Source organism: Pan paniscus, chromosome 9, assembly GCF_029289425.2.
Source record: "Pan paniscus chromosome 9, NHGRI_mPanPan1-v2.0_pri, whole genome shotgun sequence".
In the NCBI taxonomy this organism is placed as follows: Eukaryota; Metazoa; Chordata; class Mammalia; order Primates; family Hominidae; genus Pan; species Pan paniscus.
Genome location: NC_073258.2, coordinates 108,774,618 through 108,794,312, shown reverse-complemented (window position 1 = coordinate 108,794,312; position 19,695 = coordinate 108,774,618). Strand labels below are relative to the sequence as shown.

Below are 19,695 nucleotides of genomic sequence, written 5' to 3'. Positions count from 1 at the left end.
GCTACTTAGGAGGTTGAGGTGGGAGGATTGCTTGAGCCCCAGCAGCTGAGGCTACAGTGAGCCATGATTGCACCACTGCACTCTGGCCTGGGCGACAGAGCAATACCCTGTCTCAAAGAAAAACTAAACAAATGAAAAAAGAAACCAAAAAACCCCACAATATATGGTATATCCAAACAATAGATATTATTCAGCCATAAAGAGAAACAAATATTGTGAAAGAAACTAGTCACAAAAGGAAACATATTATGATTCCAATTACAGAAAATGTCAAATATAGACATATCCATAGGGACAACAGATTAGTGATTTAGTGGGTTGGGAGAAGGGAGTGACTGTTCATAGGTATAGGATTTCTTTTTAGGATGATGAAAATATTCTGGGATTATTGGGTGATGGTTGCACAATTTTATGAAATATACTACAACCCACTGAATCATATCCTTTAAGAGAGTAAATTTTATGGTATATTAATTATATCTCAAGTTTTTAAAAGGTGGTGGAGTCACGGCAGGTGCGGTGGCTCATGCCTGTAATCCCAGCACTTTGGGAGGCTAAGGCGGGCAGATCACAAGGTCATGAGTTTGAGACCAGCTTGACCAACATGGTGAAACCCCATCTCTACTAAAAATACAAAAATTAGCCAGGCATGGTGGCATGCGCCTGTAATCTCAGCTGCTCAGGAGGCTGAGGCAGGAGAATCGCTTGAATCCAGGAGGCGGAGGTTGTAGTGAGCCGAGATCGCGCTACTGCACTGCAGCCTGGGTGACAGAGTGAGAATCCACCTCAAAAAAAAAAAAAAAAAAAAAAAAAAAAAGGTGGTGGAGTCTATTTCCCCACTATTAGAGTTTGGGCTGGTCCTGTGATTTACTTTGACCAACAGAATGCCACCGATGTAACAGTGAAAGATTTCTCAGCCTATCCATGAATAGGTATTGTAGATTCCACTTTCATCTCAAAGGCTGGTCTCCTTGAGAATGACAAACCACACAGTGAAGAGAAAGCCACATCAAAAACCATATATGAGTTTTAATGCTCTCTTAGACCACCATGTCCAACAGCCCACTGCTGCTGCATTAATAAGCTTAGGCAAATTCAGCTGAGACCAGCCCAAATTGCTAAGCCACAGAATTGTGAACAAATAAAACAGTTGTGTTAATCTAGGTTAAACAAAAAAGACTCCACCTATGTTTATTATTTTTACTTTTTTTTTTGTTCTTTAAAAAATGTTATAAACATTTCAATGCATATTGCCTTTCACCCATCTGGGAGATTTGGTCCTTCCTAACAAGGTATGTTCAACTGAAGATTGCCTAAGTAAAATGATTCATGAAAAAAAAAAAAAATTTCTTAAGCGTTTAAAAATCTTTTTAAGATGGGTCTTTTTAAGACCCATGTCTGGCATTGCTACTCCTATTAACTGCTCAGAATTAGTGGTGCTAAATCCCATCTTGGGTTCTTGCTGAGGTCTACATTTCCAGACTTTATTCAGTCATGTTACAGTGAAACTCTCCCCTACTTTTTTTGCCAGTGTTCAGCATATTTTTTAACATCTGTTAAGAACATCCAAGGTAATTCTTTATAAGTTTATTTCCAGAAACTGAAGAATAAAGCTCTATCAATCTGAAATAAACATAATTTATCTTTATCAAGTCATAAAAAGAAAACGTGGTACATTTCCCAATGCAAGTAGAAACTATCTCTAAATTAGTTCTAAGAAAATAGTTTTAAATTGATACTGAAACATTTAATTTTCTAAGTGCTTGAAAACAGATTTTCATTAAAAGATAACTTCCTATAAAACTACAATTTAAAAAATTTGTCAAGAAACTATCAATAAAACACTTAATTTCTTAAGTAATATCCAATAGATTAGTCTTACTCCATCATGGTAGTGGCTACTAGCAAAATTAAAATATATGCCAATCATATACTTGATTTCAATATCTTAAGTCATATATAGAAAAAACTCAGTTTTAATTTTCAACTGCTACGCACCTTTTAGTATTTAATAACATGATTTAACAAACAACTTTTACTAATGTTGTACAAGACATTAATGGAATGATCCAACTAAAAAATAAGAAATTCTAGCCTAGCCTTCTAGCCATCAGACCAGACCTTTTTGTTTTTTTGCCTTTTTTTGAGACAGGGTCTCACTCTGCTGCCCAAGCTGAGTGCAATGGCATGATCACGGCTCACGGCAGCCTCAATCTTCCAGGCTCACACAATTCTCCTGCCTCAGCCTCTGGAGTGGCTGCAACCACAGGTGTGCACCATCATGCTTGAGTAATTTTTTATTTTGTATAGAGGCAAGGTCTCACCATGTTTCCCAGGCTGGTCTCAAACTCTTTGACTCAAGCAATTTGCCTGCCTCAGCCTCCCAAAGTGCTGGGATTACAGGCCTGAGCTACTGTGCCCTGTCCCAGACCTCATGTTATAGAAAGGAAAATAATCTCATGTCCTTAGGTCCTCCTCAAAATGATAAGGGATTTATTCATAAGAGAGGCCGTGGCTGATTTGAAACAACATTACAAGGTGTCACAGAAAAAAAACAAAACAAAACTAACTCTTGCATAACCGATCTAATGCCTAAATGAGCTTTTGATTTTTGATCAAAATTTTTGATTTATACATAACAGCAATGTAAGAGTGCTGAATTTCAGCTCAGCAACAGCAATACAAAGGACAGTCTAAATAAATTACAATTGGAGAAGGATCTGGAATTGAAGAAATTACTGTCAACTTGAGAAGAGGTATTAGTCATGAGAGAAAAAAAAAGATCTGTGTGGACTGATGTGTAGCCAAAAAATAATGGTGGTGGAGACTCCCAAAAAATATAAAAAACTGAATTCGCTATAGCATCTTTTAATTAAATATAATATGTACTCTCTTGACAGAAGTATCACTGTGGGAAAAAAATAATCCAACTAATGACGACCATTTCATTAATAAATTTATTTAACAAATGTGTCAAAAGTCAATGCAATATTTTGAAATTACTTCAAGAAGTTCTACTTTCAAAATAATAAAATATGATATTATCTGAGTAGTTTTAAAACAAGTCTAAAATAAGCATGTAGAACTTACTGCCTGTGCTTGCTTAATAAACTCAAGAATATCTTCTTTTAAAGCCTGATGAATTTTTGCTGGGCCTTTATCATCCCAAAGACAGACTGCATGCACATCCCTGTGAATATAAAGTAGGTAAACAAACATTAATAATGAAACAAGAACTGAACAAAACATCTTAAATTCTATTTCAGTACAGTTTCCATGGGCCATATTAGAACCAAGTAAATGGTGTCTGAATTCACTCATATAAACCAAGTACGCTTGTAAATTGCCTCACATATACATTTGTTTCTATTTTTATTTTCTTTAGCCATTGTTTTCCTCTTTAATTCTCTGCTACTTACCACATAAAATTTAGTTATGAAAGCATGTCTCCATCTCCCAATGTCACTGCCCAAAGTTAACTGCTATTAATATTTTCCTGTGCAAAAACAACTACAAATCCTTTTAATTCTTTAACACAATAGATGTATACTATTTTGTCCTTTTTAATTATTTTTAAATTTTTTTTTATTTTTATTTTTTAGAGACAGGGTCTCACTCTGTTGCCCAGGCTAGTGTGCACTGGCACAATCACGGCTCACTGCAGCCTTGACCTCCTGGGTTGAGGCGATCCTCCCTCCTCAGCCTTCTAAGAGCTGGTACTATAGGAGCATGCCACCACGCCTAATTTTTTTTAAAATTTTTTTGTAGAAACAGTCTTGCTATGTTGTCCAGGCTGGTCTTGAACTCCTTGTTTCAAGGGATCCTCCTGCCTCAGTCTCCAAAGTGCTGGAATTAAAAGTGTTAGCCACCGTGCCCAGCTTTGTTATATACTCTGTCACCCAGGCTGGAGTGCAGTGCCACAACAATAGCTCACTGCAGTCTCAAACTCCTGTGCTCAAGGGATCCCCCTGCCTCAGCCTCCTGAGTAGCTGGGACTACAAGCATGCACCTGTCTAGTTTTTTAAATTTTTGGTAGAGATGGGGTTTTGCTATGTTGCCCAGTCTGGGCTTGAACTCAAATCCTCAAGCAATTCTCCTGCCTCAGCCTCCCAAAATGGTGGGATTGTGGGCCAGCCTATTTTGTCTTTTTAAAAAAATTAGTCACTTAAATCACAATAAAGCAAATCTCCTAGCTTCCCCATATATTACCCATTTACACATCAATTACTGTTTCTCCTTTAAACAAAAAAACAAAAACAAAAGCTATCATAAATTGATATACAAAAACTCAGAACTTATAAAGCTGACATAGTTTACAAAAAAGTCCTTCATTATAGAAATATATTTAATACTAGTACAGCATGTTCAGAAAATTAATTTCTTAATTACCTAGTTGTAGGCCAGGGGCAGTGGCTCAACCCTGAAATCCAAGCACTTGGGGAGGCTGAGGTGGGCAGATCACTTGAGGTCAGGAGTTCAAGACCAGCCTGGCCAACATGGTAAAACCCCCATCTCTACTAATAATACAAAAATTAGCCAGGCGTGGTGGTGTGCACCTGTAATCCCAGCTACTTGGGAGGCTGAAGCACGAGAATCACTTGAACCCGGGAGGCGGAGGTTGCAGTGAGCCAAGATGGCACCATTGAACTCCAGCCTGGGCAACAGAGTGAAACTGTGTCTCAAAATAATAATAATAATAAATTAAAATATAAAAAAAAAGTAAAAAAATTACCAAGTTGTAAATCAAATGACCAAGTTGTAAATCAGAGAAACTTACAAGGAAAGGACAGGGTCATACTGAAGAATCATTCATTCAAAAAATGTTCCCCAGTGATTCATTCAATTCATAATGGAGCCTCTAGTATTAAAAAAAGTCAAAGAAATCCAAATAAAACAACTCCAGAATTACAACATGTCAATAATCAAATTGTTTTATATTCTAATTTTTTTTTTTTTTTTTTGAGACACTGTCTCACTCTGTCGCCCAGTCTGAGGTGTAGTGGCATGAACACAGCTCACTGCAGCCTCAACCTCCTGGGCTCAACCCTGCCTCAGCCTCCCGACTAGCTGGGACCACAGGTATCTGCCACCATGTCTGGCTAATTTTTTATTTTTTGTAGAGACACGGTCTCCCTATGTTGTCTGGACTGATCATGAACCCCTGAACTCAAGTGATCCTCCCGCCTCAGCCTCGCAAAGGGCCAGCATATAGGCATGAGCCACTGGGGTTGGCCTATATTCCAATTTTTAGAGACACTAGTAGAGCCCAAAGTTTTGTCTCCATATTAATTTGAATGCCTTTTTCACTGGTTCAATTCAGCTTGATAATGGTATCTGGTCCAGTGCCTAGGATGCTATAAGCACACAAATATTTGTTAAATAACAATATAAAAGGTAACACCTGACTGCTTATCATGTGCCAGATACTATTTATTTATTTATTTAGAGATGGAGTTTCACTCTTGTTGCCCAGGCTGAAGTGCAATGGCGCCATCTTGGCTCACTGCAACCTCCGCCTCCTGGGTTCAAACGATTCTCCTGCCTCAGCCTCCCAAGTAGCTGGGATTACAGGCATGCACCACTGGCTAATTTTTTTATTTTTAGTAGAAATGGAGTTTTGCCATGTTGGTCAGGCTGGTCTCGAACTCCTGACCTCAGGTGATCCACCTGCCTTGGCCTCCCAAAGTGCTGGATTACAGGCATGAGGCACCAGCCAGATACTATTCTAAGTTCTTTTAACTTATTTTATCTTCATAGCAATTCTAAAGTACTACTATTTTATCCTTATTTTACAGATGGGGAAATTGAAGGAAAAACAATCCAAGATTATACAGTTAGTTTATGGTGGAGCCAGGAAATCAGGCTCCAGAACTCACACTAAACCAAATCTACTCTTGAAACCCTCCAATCTATTAAACAAGAAGCTAAAGTGATCTTTACAAAACTCAAGTCACATCATATTACCCCATACTTAAATCCTCTAATGGTTTCCCAATACTCTTAGAATAAATTACAAAATGATTAAATGACTCCTGCATACCTATACAGTCTCATCTAATGACTAAAAGAATCTAGAGTCTAAAAGAAGAGACTGGGCCAGGCATATTGGCTCATGTCTGTAATCCTAGCACTCTTGGAGGCCAAGGCAGGAGGATCATTTGAGGCCAGAAGTTCGAGATTAGCCTAGGCCACATGGCAAGACCACATCTATACAAAAATAAAATAAAATAATTAGTTGGGCATGGTGGCACATGCCTGTAGTCCTAGCTTTTCAGGAGGCTGAGGGAAGATCACTTGAACTCAGAAGTTCAAGGTTACAATGAGCTACAATTGTGCCACTGCACTCCAGCCTGAGCGACAGAGTAATGCCCTGCCTCTAAAAACAATTTTTTTAAAAAAGAAACAGGCCGGGCATGGCGGCTCATGCCTTTAATCCTAGCATTTTGGGAGGCCGAGGTGGACACATCACTTGAGACCAGGAGTTCGCAACCAACCTGGCCAACATAGCGAAACCCCATCTCTACTAAAAATACAAAAATTAGCCAGGCGTGGTGGTGCGCTCCTGTAGTCCCAGGTACTCAGGAGGCTAAGGCAAGGGAATCGCTTGAACCCTGGAAGCGGAGGTTGCAGTGTGCGAAGATTGCACTTCTGCACTCCAGCCTGGGCAACAGGGCAAGACTCTGTTTCAAAAAAGAAAAAAAAAGAAACTGATAGAAAAATTGATTATAATATGTTTACAACTATTTTATGCATATAAACAAAAGATGGTTTAGGAACTCAAGGACAGGGTAAGGGTGAGTGAGAGTTAGAGAGGAAAAGGAAAGGCTTCCTGGAATAGTTGGTTCCTGAGCTTAATCTCCAAAAATAGGAGTTTGCCAGGCAAAGGTGTACAAAAATAGGAGAGAGGATATTTTATCAAAAAAAATCAACAGTATATAGAATTGTGGGCCAGGTGCAGTGGCTCAAGCTTGTAATCCCAGCTCTTAGGGAAGCCAAAGTTGGTGGATCACTGGAGGCCAGGTGTTCAGGACCAGCCTAGACAACATGGTGAAACCCCGTCTCTACTAAAAAAAATACAAAAATTAGCCTGGTGTGGTGAGGCACACCTGTTGTCCCAGCAATTTGGGAGGCTGAGGCATGAGAACTGCTTGAACCCGGGGGTGGAGGTTGCAGTGAGCCGAGACTGCACCACTGCGCTGCAGCCTGGACAACAGAGCAAGACTCTGTCTCAAAAAAAAAAAAAAAAAAAAGAATTGTGGATGACTAAGGTAACTGCAGTGGACTATAAGCACATCAATGTGGCTACCCTGTAAAGTAAAATGTGAAAATGTGAAGTGATAAGAAAAAAATTGGGCAACCCAACCCCCTTTTATCCCTTATATTCAATCACAGTCCTATTATATTTATCATGCAAATGTCTCTCTAATGTGGACGTTTCCCTCCCATTACCATGATAGTCCCCATCATCTTTTATTTAGTTTACTATAACAAAAGTAACATGTATTAATTGCTTACTATGTGCCAGACATTCCACATTGACTGGTGTTAGTTTAAGAAGCCTTTTAAGAAGCTGATGGGGCCTGGTGCGGTGGTTCACGCCTATAATCCCAGTACTTTGGGAGGCCGAGGCAGGTGGATCACCTGAGGTTAGGAGTTCGAGACCAGCCTGGCCAACATGATGAAACCCCATCTCCACTAAAAATACGAAAAATTAGCCAGGCTTGATGGCAGGTGCCTGTAATCCCAGCTACTTGGGAGGCTGAGGCAGGAGAATCGCTTGAACTCAGGAGGCAGAGGTTGCAGTGAGCCGAGATCACGCTACTGCACTCCAGCCTAGGCAACAAGAGCAAAACTTTGTCTAAAAAAGAAAAAAGAAAGAAAAAACCAGGCCGGGTGTGGGCATGGTGGCTCTACCTGTAATCCCAGCATTTTGGGATGCTGAGGTGGGTGGATCACCAGAGGTCAGGAGTTCGCGACCAGTCTGGTCAACATAGTGAAACCCCGTCTCTACCCAAAATACAAAAATTGGCCAGCACGGTGGCAGGCGCCTGTAATCCCAGCTACTTGGGAGGCTGAGGCAGGAGAATCGCTTGAGCCTGGGAGGCAGAGGTTGCAATGAGCCGAGATCATGCCACTGCACTCCAGCCTGGGCAACAGAGACTCCGTCTCAAAAAAAAAAAAAGAAAAAACAGAAACAAAAGAAGCTAATGAGATTATTAATGTAAGAGATTTACTAAGGGAACACCTGTGAAGGAAAATGGGCTACAGAAAGCTGGGTGTAGGTGTGATCCCTGTAGAGGACACAAGAAAGGAAGCTTGAGCAGTAAGAATCAGCACAGTTCTAAGAAAGGTTGGTAAGGCTGTTGAAGAATTCTGGAGCCAAAGTCACCCATCAGAGGAGACCTGTGCATCCCAAAAACAAACCTACCTTTGTAACCCTGCCGTACTCAAATCACTTCTGCATATATGTCAGAAAGGTTCAAACAGGACTTGAGTCTCATAGGATAACAGGGAATGGTGTGGTAAAAGGGGGTGGAGTTAGATAATTCCCTAGAAATCTTATCAAAAGAAGAGTCAAATTTAGAAGGGATTTGGTACATCTTCTCCAGCTCTCTTTTCTCAATCACCAGTTACTTCTCTGCCTTGCTGTATCAGGGAAGAATGTTCTCAATGTACTTTTTTTTCTTGTTGAGACAGGGTCTCTCCCTGTCACCCTGCCTGGAGTGCAGTGGCATGATAAGCTCGTAACTTAAAACTCCTGTGCTCAAGGATCTTTCTGCCTCAGCCTCCTGAGTAGTTGGGATGACAGGCACGTGCCACCACGGCTGGCTAATTTTTTTTTTTTTTTTTTTTTTTTGAGACGGAGTCTCACTCTGTCAGCCAGGCTGGAGTGCAGTGGCACAATCGTGGCTCACTGCAACCTCTGCTTCCCGAGTTCAGGCAATTCTCGTGCCTCAGCTGGCCAAGTAGCTGGGATTACAGGTGCACAACACCACACCCAGCCGATTTTTGTATTTTCAGTAAAGACAGGGTTTTGCCATGTTGACCAGGGTGGTATCGAACTCCTGACCTCAGGTGATCCACCTGCCTTCGCCTCCCAAAGTGCTGGGATTACCGGCATGAGCCACCACACCCAGCCCTGGCTAATTTTTTGTAGAGACGGAATCTCACTGTGTTTCCCAGGCTGGTCTCGAACTCTGGCCTCAAGCAATCCTCCAGCCTCGGCCTCCCAAAGTGTTGGGATTACAGGCATGAGCCATCACATCCAGCCCCAAAGTGCTTTTAAAAGGGAACATGCTATAAGGTAAATCTTTTTAAAAACTTAACTATATTAGAAAAATCTAGGAGTTGGGAAATAGGAGAGGGAGGAAATAGAAGCTTCTCGAAAGTCTTGAGGCAGACAGAAGCGACAGGAAAAGCAGCAAGAAGTAAAAACTATTCCAGAGGTTTTGATTTCCTTGTGTAGAAGAGAACAAGAAATAGTGTGACCCTGGTGTGATAAAATGATATGTATTTTGTTTCCAAGTAGTAGGACTATCACATGCTTCTAACTAAGAGCAAGAAACACGAAGGCAACCACTAATGGAAATAAACTTTAAAATTAATAAAAACAAAGAAAGGGAAAATGAAGAAACAATAACATCAGATCCATGATAAAGTTATAGAAGCAACAAAAGCAAGAATATCAGTCATAACATTAAACCTGAACTGAATAACCAAGCCCATTAAAAAACAGTATGTCTTTCAAAACGACAAATACTATACGATTCCATTTATATGAGTTATCTAGATAAGCAAATTCATAGATGGAAACTAAAATGGAGCTGAGGAGAGGAAGAATGAAGAATTATTGTTTAATGGGTACAGAGCTTCTGTTTCGGATGATGAAGCGTTTGGGGAATGGACTGTGTTGATGTTTGCAAAACATTGTGAATATAATTAATGCCACTGAATTGTACACTCAAAAATGGGTAAAATTGTAAATGGATCTAGAGCAGCAGTTCTCAACTGAGGAAGGTATTGTTCCCCTAGAAGGGTATCTGGAAACATGTGAGAATCTTTGTTTTTATAATGCAAGGTGGGGAGAAAGACACAGAAGGGTGAGGAGAAAGACACAGAAGGAGTGTTCATGACTGGAGTTCATAAGCATGGACAGGCCGGGCACAGTGGCTCATGCCTGTAATCCCAGCACTTTGGGAGGCCAAGGGAGTGGATCACCTGAGGTCAGCAGTTCAAGACCAGTCTGACCAACATGAAGAAACCCCATCTCTACTAAATACAAAAAATTAGCCAGGTGTGGTGGTGCATGCCTGTAATCCCAGCTACTTGGGAGGCTGAAGCAAGAGAATTGCTTGAACCTGGGAGGCAGAGGCTGCAGTGAGCCGAGATTGCGCCATTGCACTCCAGCCTGGGCAACAAGAATGAAACTCTATCTCAATTTAAAAAGAAAAAAAAAAAAAGAGTGAAGGACAGAAGTGATAAATATTGCACAACATGCAGAACAATCTCTTATACCACCCAAAATACCAAGAGAAAGAATATAGATTAGGAGAAAAGGGGGGAAAATCTCAGTCAATGTACCTTAACATCAATACATTATTTAGTAACTAAGATTTAGAAAGATATAAGCAACCTAAATGTTAACGACTAACATGGCCAAAATATGGCTAAAATTTACAAGGGTTTTAATTATTGTCAGTCAGAAATCCCTTTACCTAAAAGGACGATACACTGAACTGCTTTAGGTACTCCAAGGAGATGAAAGATCTTTTTTTTTTTTTTTTTTTTTTTTCTGAGATGGAGTTTTGCTCTTGTTTCCCAGGCTGGAGTGGAATGGTGCAATCTTGGCTCACTGCAACCTCTGCCTGCCGGATTCAAGTCATTATCCTGCCTCAGCCTCCCAAGTAGCTGGAATTACTGAGGCCCACCACCGCACTCAGGTAATTTTTGTATTTTTAGTAGACATGTTGGCCAGGCTGGTCTCGAACTCCTGACCTCAGGTAATCCACCCACCTCAGCCTCCCAAAGTGCTGGGATTACAGGTGTGAGCCACCACACCTGGCCAAAAGATCTTTAAAAACATCATGTTGAGGCCACTAACTGTAGCAAGTAAAAGGTTATTGACGATTTCTACTTTGAAGTCCCCTTTAGTAGGGCTATGCTCCTTTTCTAAGTCAGGAGTACTCAGAGAACAAGCACTATTCTCGATAATAAATCTTATCAACACAGACTGGCAAAAACAATATTAACAACAAAACACCCCACCACACCCAACATATCATTCATAAAATAGTTTAATTGAATAATTTACAAAAAATATATGTATACATGAATGTAATAAAGCTTTAAAAGGCCTCAGCTGTTTCTTACTAAACTTTAATTTCCCAAAGGTAAGAAGTATAAGTTAATTGATAGTATGCAGCAAGGTCCTACATCATTTCGGAAATTAGAATATTTTAAGTGATAAAGAGAGAAAACGATTACAATAGCCCAATGTGTACAGCTTATGCAATTATACATCTATAATTCATTGATACAGCATTTTAATAGTGTGTCTGAGACTGCTATCCTAAGACAGACCCGTGTGCAAGACTGGCCTTTGGCTAGGATGTGGCAATTTGGATTTTTGGGAGGATTCCCATCATTCCTTAATGAGAATGTTTTACATTTCCAAACTGTTTACACAAACAGTGTGACTTACGTTGAACACTTCCTTTTCTTCTGCCAGTCTCGAATTTTGGTATGTGCCAGGCAGAAGCTGCTTACATGACGAGCCCCCAGTAGAAAGTTTGGGTGCTGAGTCCCTAATTAGCTTCCCTGGTAGACAATATTTTATATGTGTTGTCACTGTCAGTTGCTGGAGGATTAAGCTTAATGTGTGACTCCTCTGCAAGAAGACATTTGGAAGTTTGGATTTCGTTTCTCCTGGACTTTGCCACACACACTTTTTCCCTTTGTTGATTCTGCTTTGCTTCCTTCACTGTAATAATTCATAGCCATGAATACAACTACATGGTAAGTCCCATGAATACTCCCAGCAATCACTGAGCCTAGGGGTGACCTTGGGATTGCCGACACAGCTGGTGTTAGAAGTTGGACTCATGAAGAGGGAAGAAGCAGTAGGATGACAAACATTTGCTGCTTGGGTGGCTATAAAATCATTCACAGTATGAAACAGCAGCTGAGCTTCTGTCTGTTGTGACAGGTAAAAATTACCTATGAAATTTGAAAATGATAGCTCTAAACCAGGAAAATTGGCTACCTCATTCCCCTGGCAGTTTCTGGCCATGCTGACTAAAGTGAAGAGAGAAAAAACAGAGTCTGGATGATGTCTCTGTTTTTGTTTTTTTTTCTTGCCTCCAGGTGGGAAGAGGCCCAAAAGTTCCCAAAGGTGAGTTTTGGGTGGACCAAAAATGTTAAAAGTTTGTATGCTCTCTCCTCTAAATAGGAAAAAATAATAGCAAGATCAGAGCCCAGGGCTGGAGCAAAGCTTTAGATAAACTAGGGGAGAAACAGGAGTGGGGAAAGTGAACCACTCCAGCTGTTTCTTCAGCCTAGCTGCTGCTGCCTGCAGTTCCTCCCTACACCTTGCATTCCAGTCAGGATCTCCCAGCAGCTGTAATGTGTTACTCTTATAAACACTGAATTTACTGCTGGGGGTTGATTAAATTTAAAATAAGGAATAAGGATGGCTGGGCACCGTGGCTCACGCCTGTAATCCCAACACTTTGGGAGGCCAAGGTGGGCAGATAACTTTGAGGTCAAGAGTTCGAGACCATCCCGGCCAACATGGTGAAAACCTGTCTCTAATGAAAATACAAAAATTAGCCTGGCACAGTGGTGGGTACCTGTAGTCCCAGCTACTCAAGAGGCAAGGCAGGAGTATCACTTGAACCTGGGAGGTGGAGGTTGCAGTGAGCTGAGATTGTGCCACTGCATTCCAGCCTGGGCAAGAGAGCAAGACTCTGTCTCAATAATAAATAAATAAATTTAAAGTAAAGTGGGGGGTTGAAAGATGATTTTGTACTTTGCAGCTATTGCATCTAGATGTATAATCAAAACTGACATAATATGTAATATGCTGCTAGTCATTTCATAAATGCTAGAGGGATTGTCCCAATCAGGAAGAGTTAGTGAGACAAAATTTCTTGCTTTTTTCTGCTGAAGGGACTGGAATTTAAACTCTCTGAGTATTGGGAACAGAATAAATCTCCACAATGGATGATATTTACTATGACTTTTTTAACTGCTGATGACCCTGGAAAAAGAGAGACAACATGAAAACAAACGAAATCTCCAGACGGAAGAAATACACTTTTGGAATTTTAAATGCAGTTTTTCATTGCTATTGAATTCTTGTGAAATTAGATGTCTGACCCTTAAAAGCTGATGATTTTCCAGCCTGATGTGCATATTTTTGAGCAGATCAAGTTGGATCCTAAGACAAGGTAAAAAGGACTTAGGACAGTCTCGCTGATCACTCGGACTTGAAATATGACTGCGAGCCTGCAGTATCTTGGCTTTACTGCTGCCAAAGACAAGACACTAACTGTTTTGGAATCCTGAAATCACAGATCTCAATTACCTGGATCTGACGCTAGGCTGAAACCTGACACTCTGCTACTGGGCTATTTCAACCTCAACACAAGCTGTGCTGAACCAAAAGCAGGCATATACTCAATAAACAGGACTTTGCCTCAATTTTTTTTTTTTTTTTTTTGAGACAAGGTCTTGCTCTGTCACCCAGCCTGGAGTGTAGTGGCACAGTCACGGCTTGCTGCAGCCTCAATGGAGCAAGCAATCTGCTTGAGGGCTCAAGCAATCCTCCCACCTCAGCTCCCAATTAGATGGGACTACAGGCATGTGCCACCACACCCAGATAATTTTTTTTTTTTTTTAAGAGACAGGGTGTCACACTATGTTGCCCAGGCTGGTCTTGAACTCCTGGGCTCAAGCGATCACCCTGTCTTGGCCTCCCAAAGTTCTGGGATTACAGGCGTAAGCCACTTTGTCTGGCCGTCAAAGATTACTGAATATTTAAAAGATATCCTCCTGTGGAGCCAGAAACTATGAAAACATCATGGATTCTGGCTGGACCACCTCAAACACTCACAGATAACCAAAGAAAAAGGCTTATTCTCTGATGGGACTATCCAAAATCAAGCTGCTGATTGGTCTTATGTATCTGATATGGAGATTAACAGTATTCCCAACTGGTGGTTCCTACCAAAAGCTGTAGTTGGGAGGGGGCACATCACAAAGAGTGTAGCCCCTTCGCCCACTTCTTACAGATTAGATTTTGACCCCTTCTTGAGATGTCTCACTGCTACTGACTTGTGTTTGCCTTTCTGGATTGGTTACAGTTTGCAACAACAGATTTAATAACCTGACTCTAGTTCTCTCTTTCCTGTCACCCCTCCTGGTACACACACACCTCAGTAAGTCAGTCTGGTTATTAAACGCAGCTGTCCCCAGAAAGCAACTGATGTTTTCTAGGCTACCCACTAGATAAATGATCAGGACAAAAGGGGTGGGAGATAACATAAGCCCATTTTGAAAAGTTTTAAAAATTCAGGATTTCATCCTGACCAATTCCTAAATATAATATGTCTTTCTAATTAAGTTGTATAAAAATGTTTTTTAGTGAAAAAGACTTTTGTCCCTCATGCAGGTCTGGATGATTGAGAAGACATGAAATTTTCATTACTGAAAGGGATACACTGATTTTATTAGGAAGAAAAAACAAAACACAGCAGCTAGGAAGAGACAGCGGAGGAGGAGGACATTAATGATTTTTGCTTTTCACAACTAGTCCTGAAAGCTTTCCCCCTTTTCCTAAAGGAAATCTCTCAGGGTTCCCTTTCCAAGCTGCCATGAGTCCTTTTAATTCAACCTGACTGCTGAACTTACAATCATACCTAACAGCACCAACTACCAGCACCCCTGAGACTGCATCCCCTAGAAATGCCTGCTTGTAAGATTAGCCTTTGGCTGGCATCTGAGAACTTGAATGGTCAACAGTTTCCTACACTTTCCTGAAATAACAGTGGCTCACTGTACCTAAACTGTTTATATAAACAATATGGTTTACACTGATTTTGGTACATGTTGAGAGAGACTGCCTATGTGACCAGCCCCCACAAAAACCCTGAGTACTGAGTCTCCAATAAGCTTCTCTGGTAGACAACATATCACACGCTGTCAATCATTGCTGGAAAAATTAAGGGTGTCCTGTGTGACTCCCCTGGGAAAGGACTCTTCTTGGAAGCTTGTGCTTGTTTTTTCCTGCACTTCACCCCATGTACCTTTTCCCTTTGCTGATTTTGCTTTGGATCCTTTCACTGTAATGACTCATATCTGTGAGTATGATTGTATGTTCAGTCCTGTGAGCCCCCTAGCAAATCATCACACCTGGGAGAGGTCTTGGAGACCCTCAATATAACTAGTAATACTTTTTAATAGGTAAACAGATAAACTTAGAGTTACACATTCCATTTGGGTATGGAAAGACATCACCAAAATTTCCTTTATGCTAGCAAACAGAATTAGTGGGGTACTTACGAAAACAGATCAAACCACTGCTGTTTTGTAACAGATTCCTGGCGTAAAAGCTTCAAAACAATCGGGCGCATAAAATCCCATTTGTCTTCAAACTGAAGAGAACCTTTATTCTTGAAAAAAAAAAAAAGATAAAAGGGAGTTTAATTTAAATGCAGTTAAATAAAAAGTATCCTGTAATTTTTATGAGACAGCTAGAGAAATGAAGGGCTCAAATTTAAATGAACCAGTTTTCCATAATGGAATCCCTACAGGCTTAATCCGTTATTGAGGAATCACAGGAAGACAATCATAAAAGAGTAAAATTAATTGTACAAATGTGTTTAGTGAAGAATTTGGCCTTGTCCAAGGAGACAGTCTGGTCTTTCTTCTTGGCTTCTAGTAGATAATCTCTGGACACTTAGAAAGTTACGTCTAAAAAGTATGTCTTTGGGAGGCCTTGGGTCATACTGGATTGGCTAATAATGCAATTCAGGGAGGGGACTGTCCACACCTATATAATCCTAGGTAGAGGCTCACCAACTGGGAAGACGAACAATATAACTTGAGATACGGGTTTGGGGTCACAGGGGGTCACTCAACACGGAGACTGAAATCCCTGTGAGCAAGTAATCAATCACACCTATGTGAATAAGCTCCACCAAAACTCAACAGTAAAGGTTGGGTGAGCTTCCCTATTTGATGGTACTCGTGCATACTGTCATACATTGATGCCGGGAGAGAAATGTGTCCTGACCACATGGGGAGAGGGCAAGATAAGCTCGCATTTGGAACTCTCCTAAACTTAGCCCTATGAGTCTCTTCCTTTGGCTGATTTTATCTGAATCCTTTCCCTATAACAAATCATAACTATGGGTACAACAGCTTTCACTAAATGCTATGAGCCTTTCTAATGAATTATCAAACCTGAGAGTGGTTTTGGGAATCCCCCAAGCTTACAGTTGGTGTCAGAAGTGAGAATAGTCTTATGTGGAGACTGTATCATCTAATTTTGTAGTTGTCCTAAACTCACAAAAAGTATATTGGAAATCTATATAAACTCTGAAAACTGAGGAGAAAAAAAAAACAGAAAAATACTCATCTCCTTTTATAATGCTAACAAAAAACCCTGACACTGAACTGCTGAGAAAAGCATAAGAAATGGAAACTCCAGGCCAATCTTACCAGAGAACAAAGATGCAAAAATCTAAATAAATATTATCAAATCAAACAAGTGTCATATCAAAACAATCAGACCTCATAATCATACAGTTTATCTCTGGAATGTAAAAGTAGTGCAATATTAGGAAAAATAATAATCAATTACATTGCCAAAAACAAAGAGAGAGAGAGAGACCCCATATGTGTTAGTCATTAGTACTCCTTTTCAAGTTAAATGTGACCATGTGATTTGTTTTTTGTTTGTTTTTAAGACAGGGTCTTGCTCTGTCACCCAGGCTGGAGGGCAGTGGAGTGATCATAGCTAACTATAGCCTTGACCCCCTGGGCTCAAGCAATTCTCCTGCCTGATCCTCCCAAGTAGCTGGGACTACACGTGCGCATCACCATGCCCAGCTAATTGTGGTATTTTTTTGTAGAGATGGGGTCTTGTTATATTTCCCAGGCTGGTCTTGAACTCCTGGGCTCAACTGATGCACTCACCTGAGTCTCCCAAAATGCTGAGGTTATAGGAGTAAGCCACTGAACTAGGACCATCTGGTTTGTTTTGGCCAATAAATTTCAACAAAAGTCACGATTTTCTTTAACTTTTAAGTTTGGGGTACATGTGTAGGATGTGCAGGTTTGTTACAAAGGTAAACTTGTGTCATGGGGATTTGTTGTACAGATTATTTCATTATCCAGGATTAAGCAATTAGTTATTTTTCCTGATCCTCTCCCTCCTCCCACCCTTCACCCTCTGGTAGGCCCCAGTGTGTGTTGTTCCCCTTTATGTGTTCATGTGTTCTCATCATTTAGCTCCCACGTATAAGTGAGAACATGCAGTATTTGGTTTTCTGTTCCTGCATTAGTTTGCTAAGGAAAATGGCCTCCAGCTCCATCCATGTCCCTGCAAAGGACATGATCTTGTTCTTTTTTATGGCTGCATAGTATTCCATGGAGTATAGGTACCACATTTTCTTTATCCAGTCTATCATTGATGGGCATTGGGGGTGATTTCATGTCTTTGTTAGAGTGAATAGTGCTGTGATGAACATATGTGTGCATGTGTCTTTATACGACAGCACTGTAGTAACCAAAAAACATCATGGTACTGATATAAGAACATATACAAAGACCAATGGAACAGAATAGAGCCCAGAAATAAGACCACACACCTACAACTATCTGATCTTCAACAAACCTGACAAAAGCAAAAGAGAAAGGACTCCCTGTTCAATAAATGGTGCTGGGATAACTGGCTAGCCATATGCAGAAAAGTAAAACCAGACCCCTTTCTTATACCATATGCAAAAATTAACTCAAGATGGATTAAAGACTTAAATGTAAAACCTAACTTTCTAGTACACCAGCACCAAACACCCTATGAAACTCATGATTTTTTTTTTTTTTTTTTAGACAGAGTCTCGTTCTGTTGCCCAGGCTGGAGTGCAGTGGCATAATCTTGGCTCACTATAGCCTCTACCTCCCAGGGTCAGGTGATTTTCATGCCTCAGCCTCCGAGCAGCTGAGATTAGACACGCACCACCACACCTGGCTAATTTTTGTATTTTTAGTAGAGACGGGGTTTCGCCATGTTGCCCAGGCTGGTGTCGAACTCCTGGATTCATATGATCCACCCTCCTCAGCCTTCCAAAGTGCTAGAATTACAGGCATGAGCCACCAGGCCCAGACTCATGATTATTTTTCAGTTATACAAATCTGTTGATATTGCTCAGGTTAAGAACCTGAGATGCATACAGTGATTGTATGGAATATGCAAACTCCCTGAAATTATAACACTGAAACAGTTTGTCAACATATGATCTGACAACAACCTATGTGAAAATCATCTGAGGTGATGATTACACACATACAGATTCCTAAAACCTACCTCAGGCCTACTGGATCAGAATCTCTTGAAGTTAGTCCACAATCTGCATGTTTATCAAATTCATGATAAAATTACATAAAAATAATGTTAGATGGTCTATGACCCAAACTAGGTTAAGAACCACAAATTAACATCATACTCTTATAAATCCTGCTTATATTCACGAACATAGTTCATCCTAAAAGTTAATATACTGTCTTGCTCCAGATGCCTGCTTCTATCACACTGTATTCTTTTTTCTTTTTGTTTTTGAGACAGAGTTTCGCTCTTGTTGCCCAAGCTGGAGCGCGGTGGCACGATCTCAGCTCACCGCAACCTCCGCCTCCCGGGTTCAAGCGATTCTCCTGCCTCAGCTTCCCGAGTAACTGGGATTAAAGGCATGCGCCACCAAGCCTGGCTAATTTTGTATTTTTTGTAGAGACGGGGTTTCTCTGTGTTCATCAGGCTGGTCTCAAACTCCCGACCTCAGGTGATCCGCCCACGTCAGCCTCCCAAAGTGCTAGGATTACAGGCGTGAGCCACCGCACCCAGCCACTGTATTCTTATCATAAGGACCCATGGGAGATATCCACTAAAAACTTAGTACTGGGATTAGCTACGCTTCTCTCCTGAACAACTAGTTTCTTTTTACCTTATGGACTTAAATGAATCACCTAAGTAACTTCGCACTCCTCTTAGTGTTGGCTACTGGGAAATTCAGAGTCAGAATTGTGATGCTGTGGCATATACTTTGTATAATAACTTTATGCCTGGCCTCACATTACTTTTTCTACTGTTTATTATTTTCCTGTAACTCTCATTTTCTTCTTTTATTCTTCCCTATGAGGAAGAGATGTGCAAATAAACAAATATGAAAGAACCATAGAAAGAACACTTTTCTTGACTGACATGGAAAAAAAGAATACCTTCTTAATAAGAGGATACTTTCTAATTTCAAAAGTCTATTTCCACAAGCACTTTTGGTAATTTATAAAATTAAATATAGTGTAAGTCCTGCAATTAAAAATAAAAGGTGCAGAGTACCAGAGTAGACAGGTACTGGAGATAAATTAAACACTGGTTAGGCTCTGAAATCTCCTAATAGACATTGTTAAGTACCAGGAAAC

At 40.5% G+C, this 19,695-nt stretch overlaps 1 protein-coding gene across 1 annotated transcript in view; it reads right to left on the bottom strand.

The window, feature by feature from the left end:
- CUL5 (cullin 5) overlaps window positions 1-19,695 on the bottom strand; it is a 100,467-nt gene that overhangs the window by 58,319 nt on the left and 22,453 nt on the right. The window contains 2 exon segments of the mRNA XM_003828345.6: window positions 3,091-3,190; window positions 15,562-15,671. Coding sequence (XP_003828393.5) covers window positions 3,091-3,190; window positions 15,562-15,671 — 210 coding nt within the window.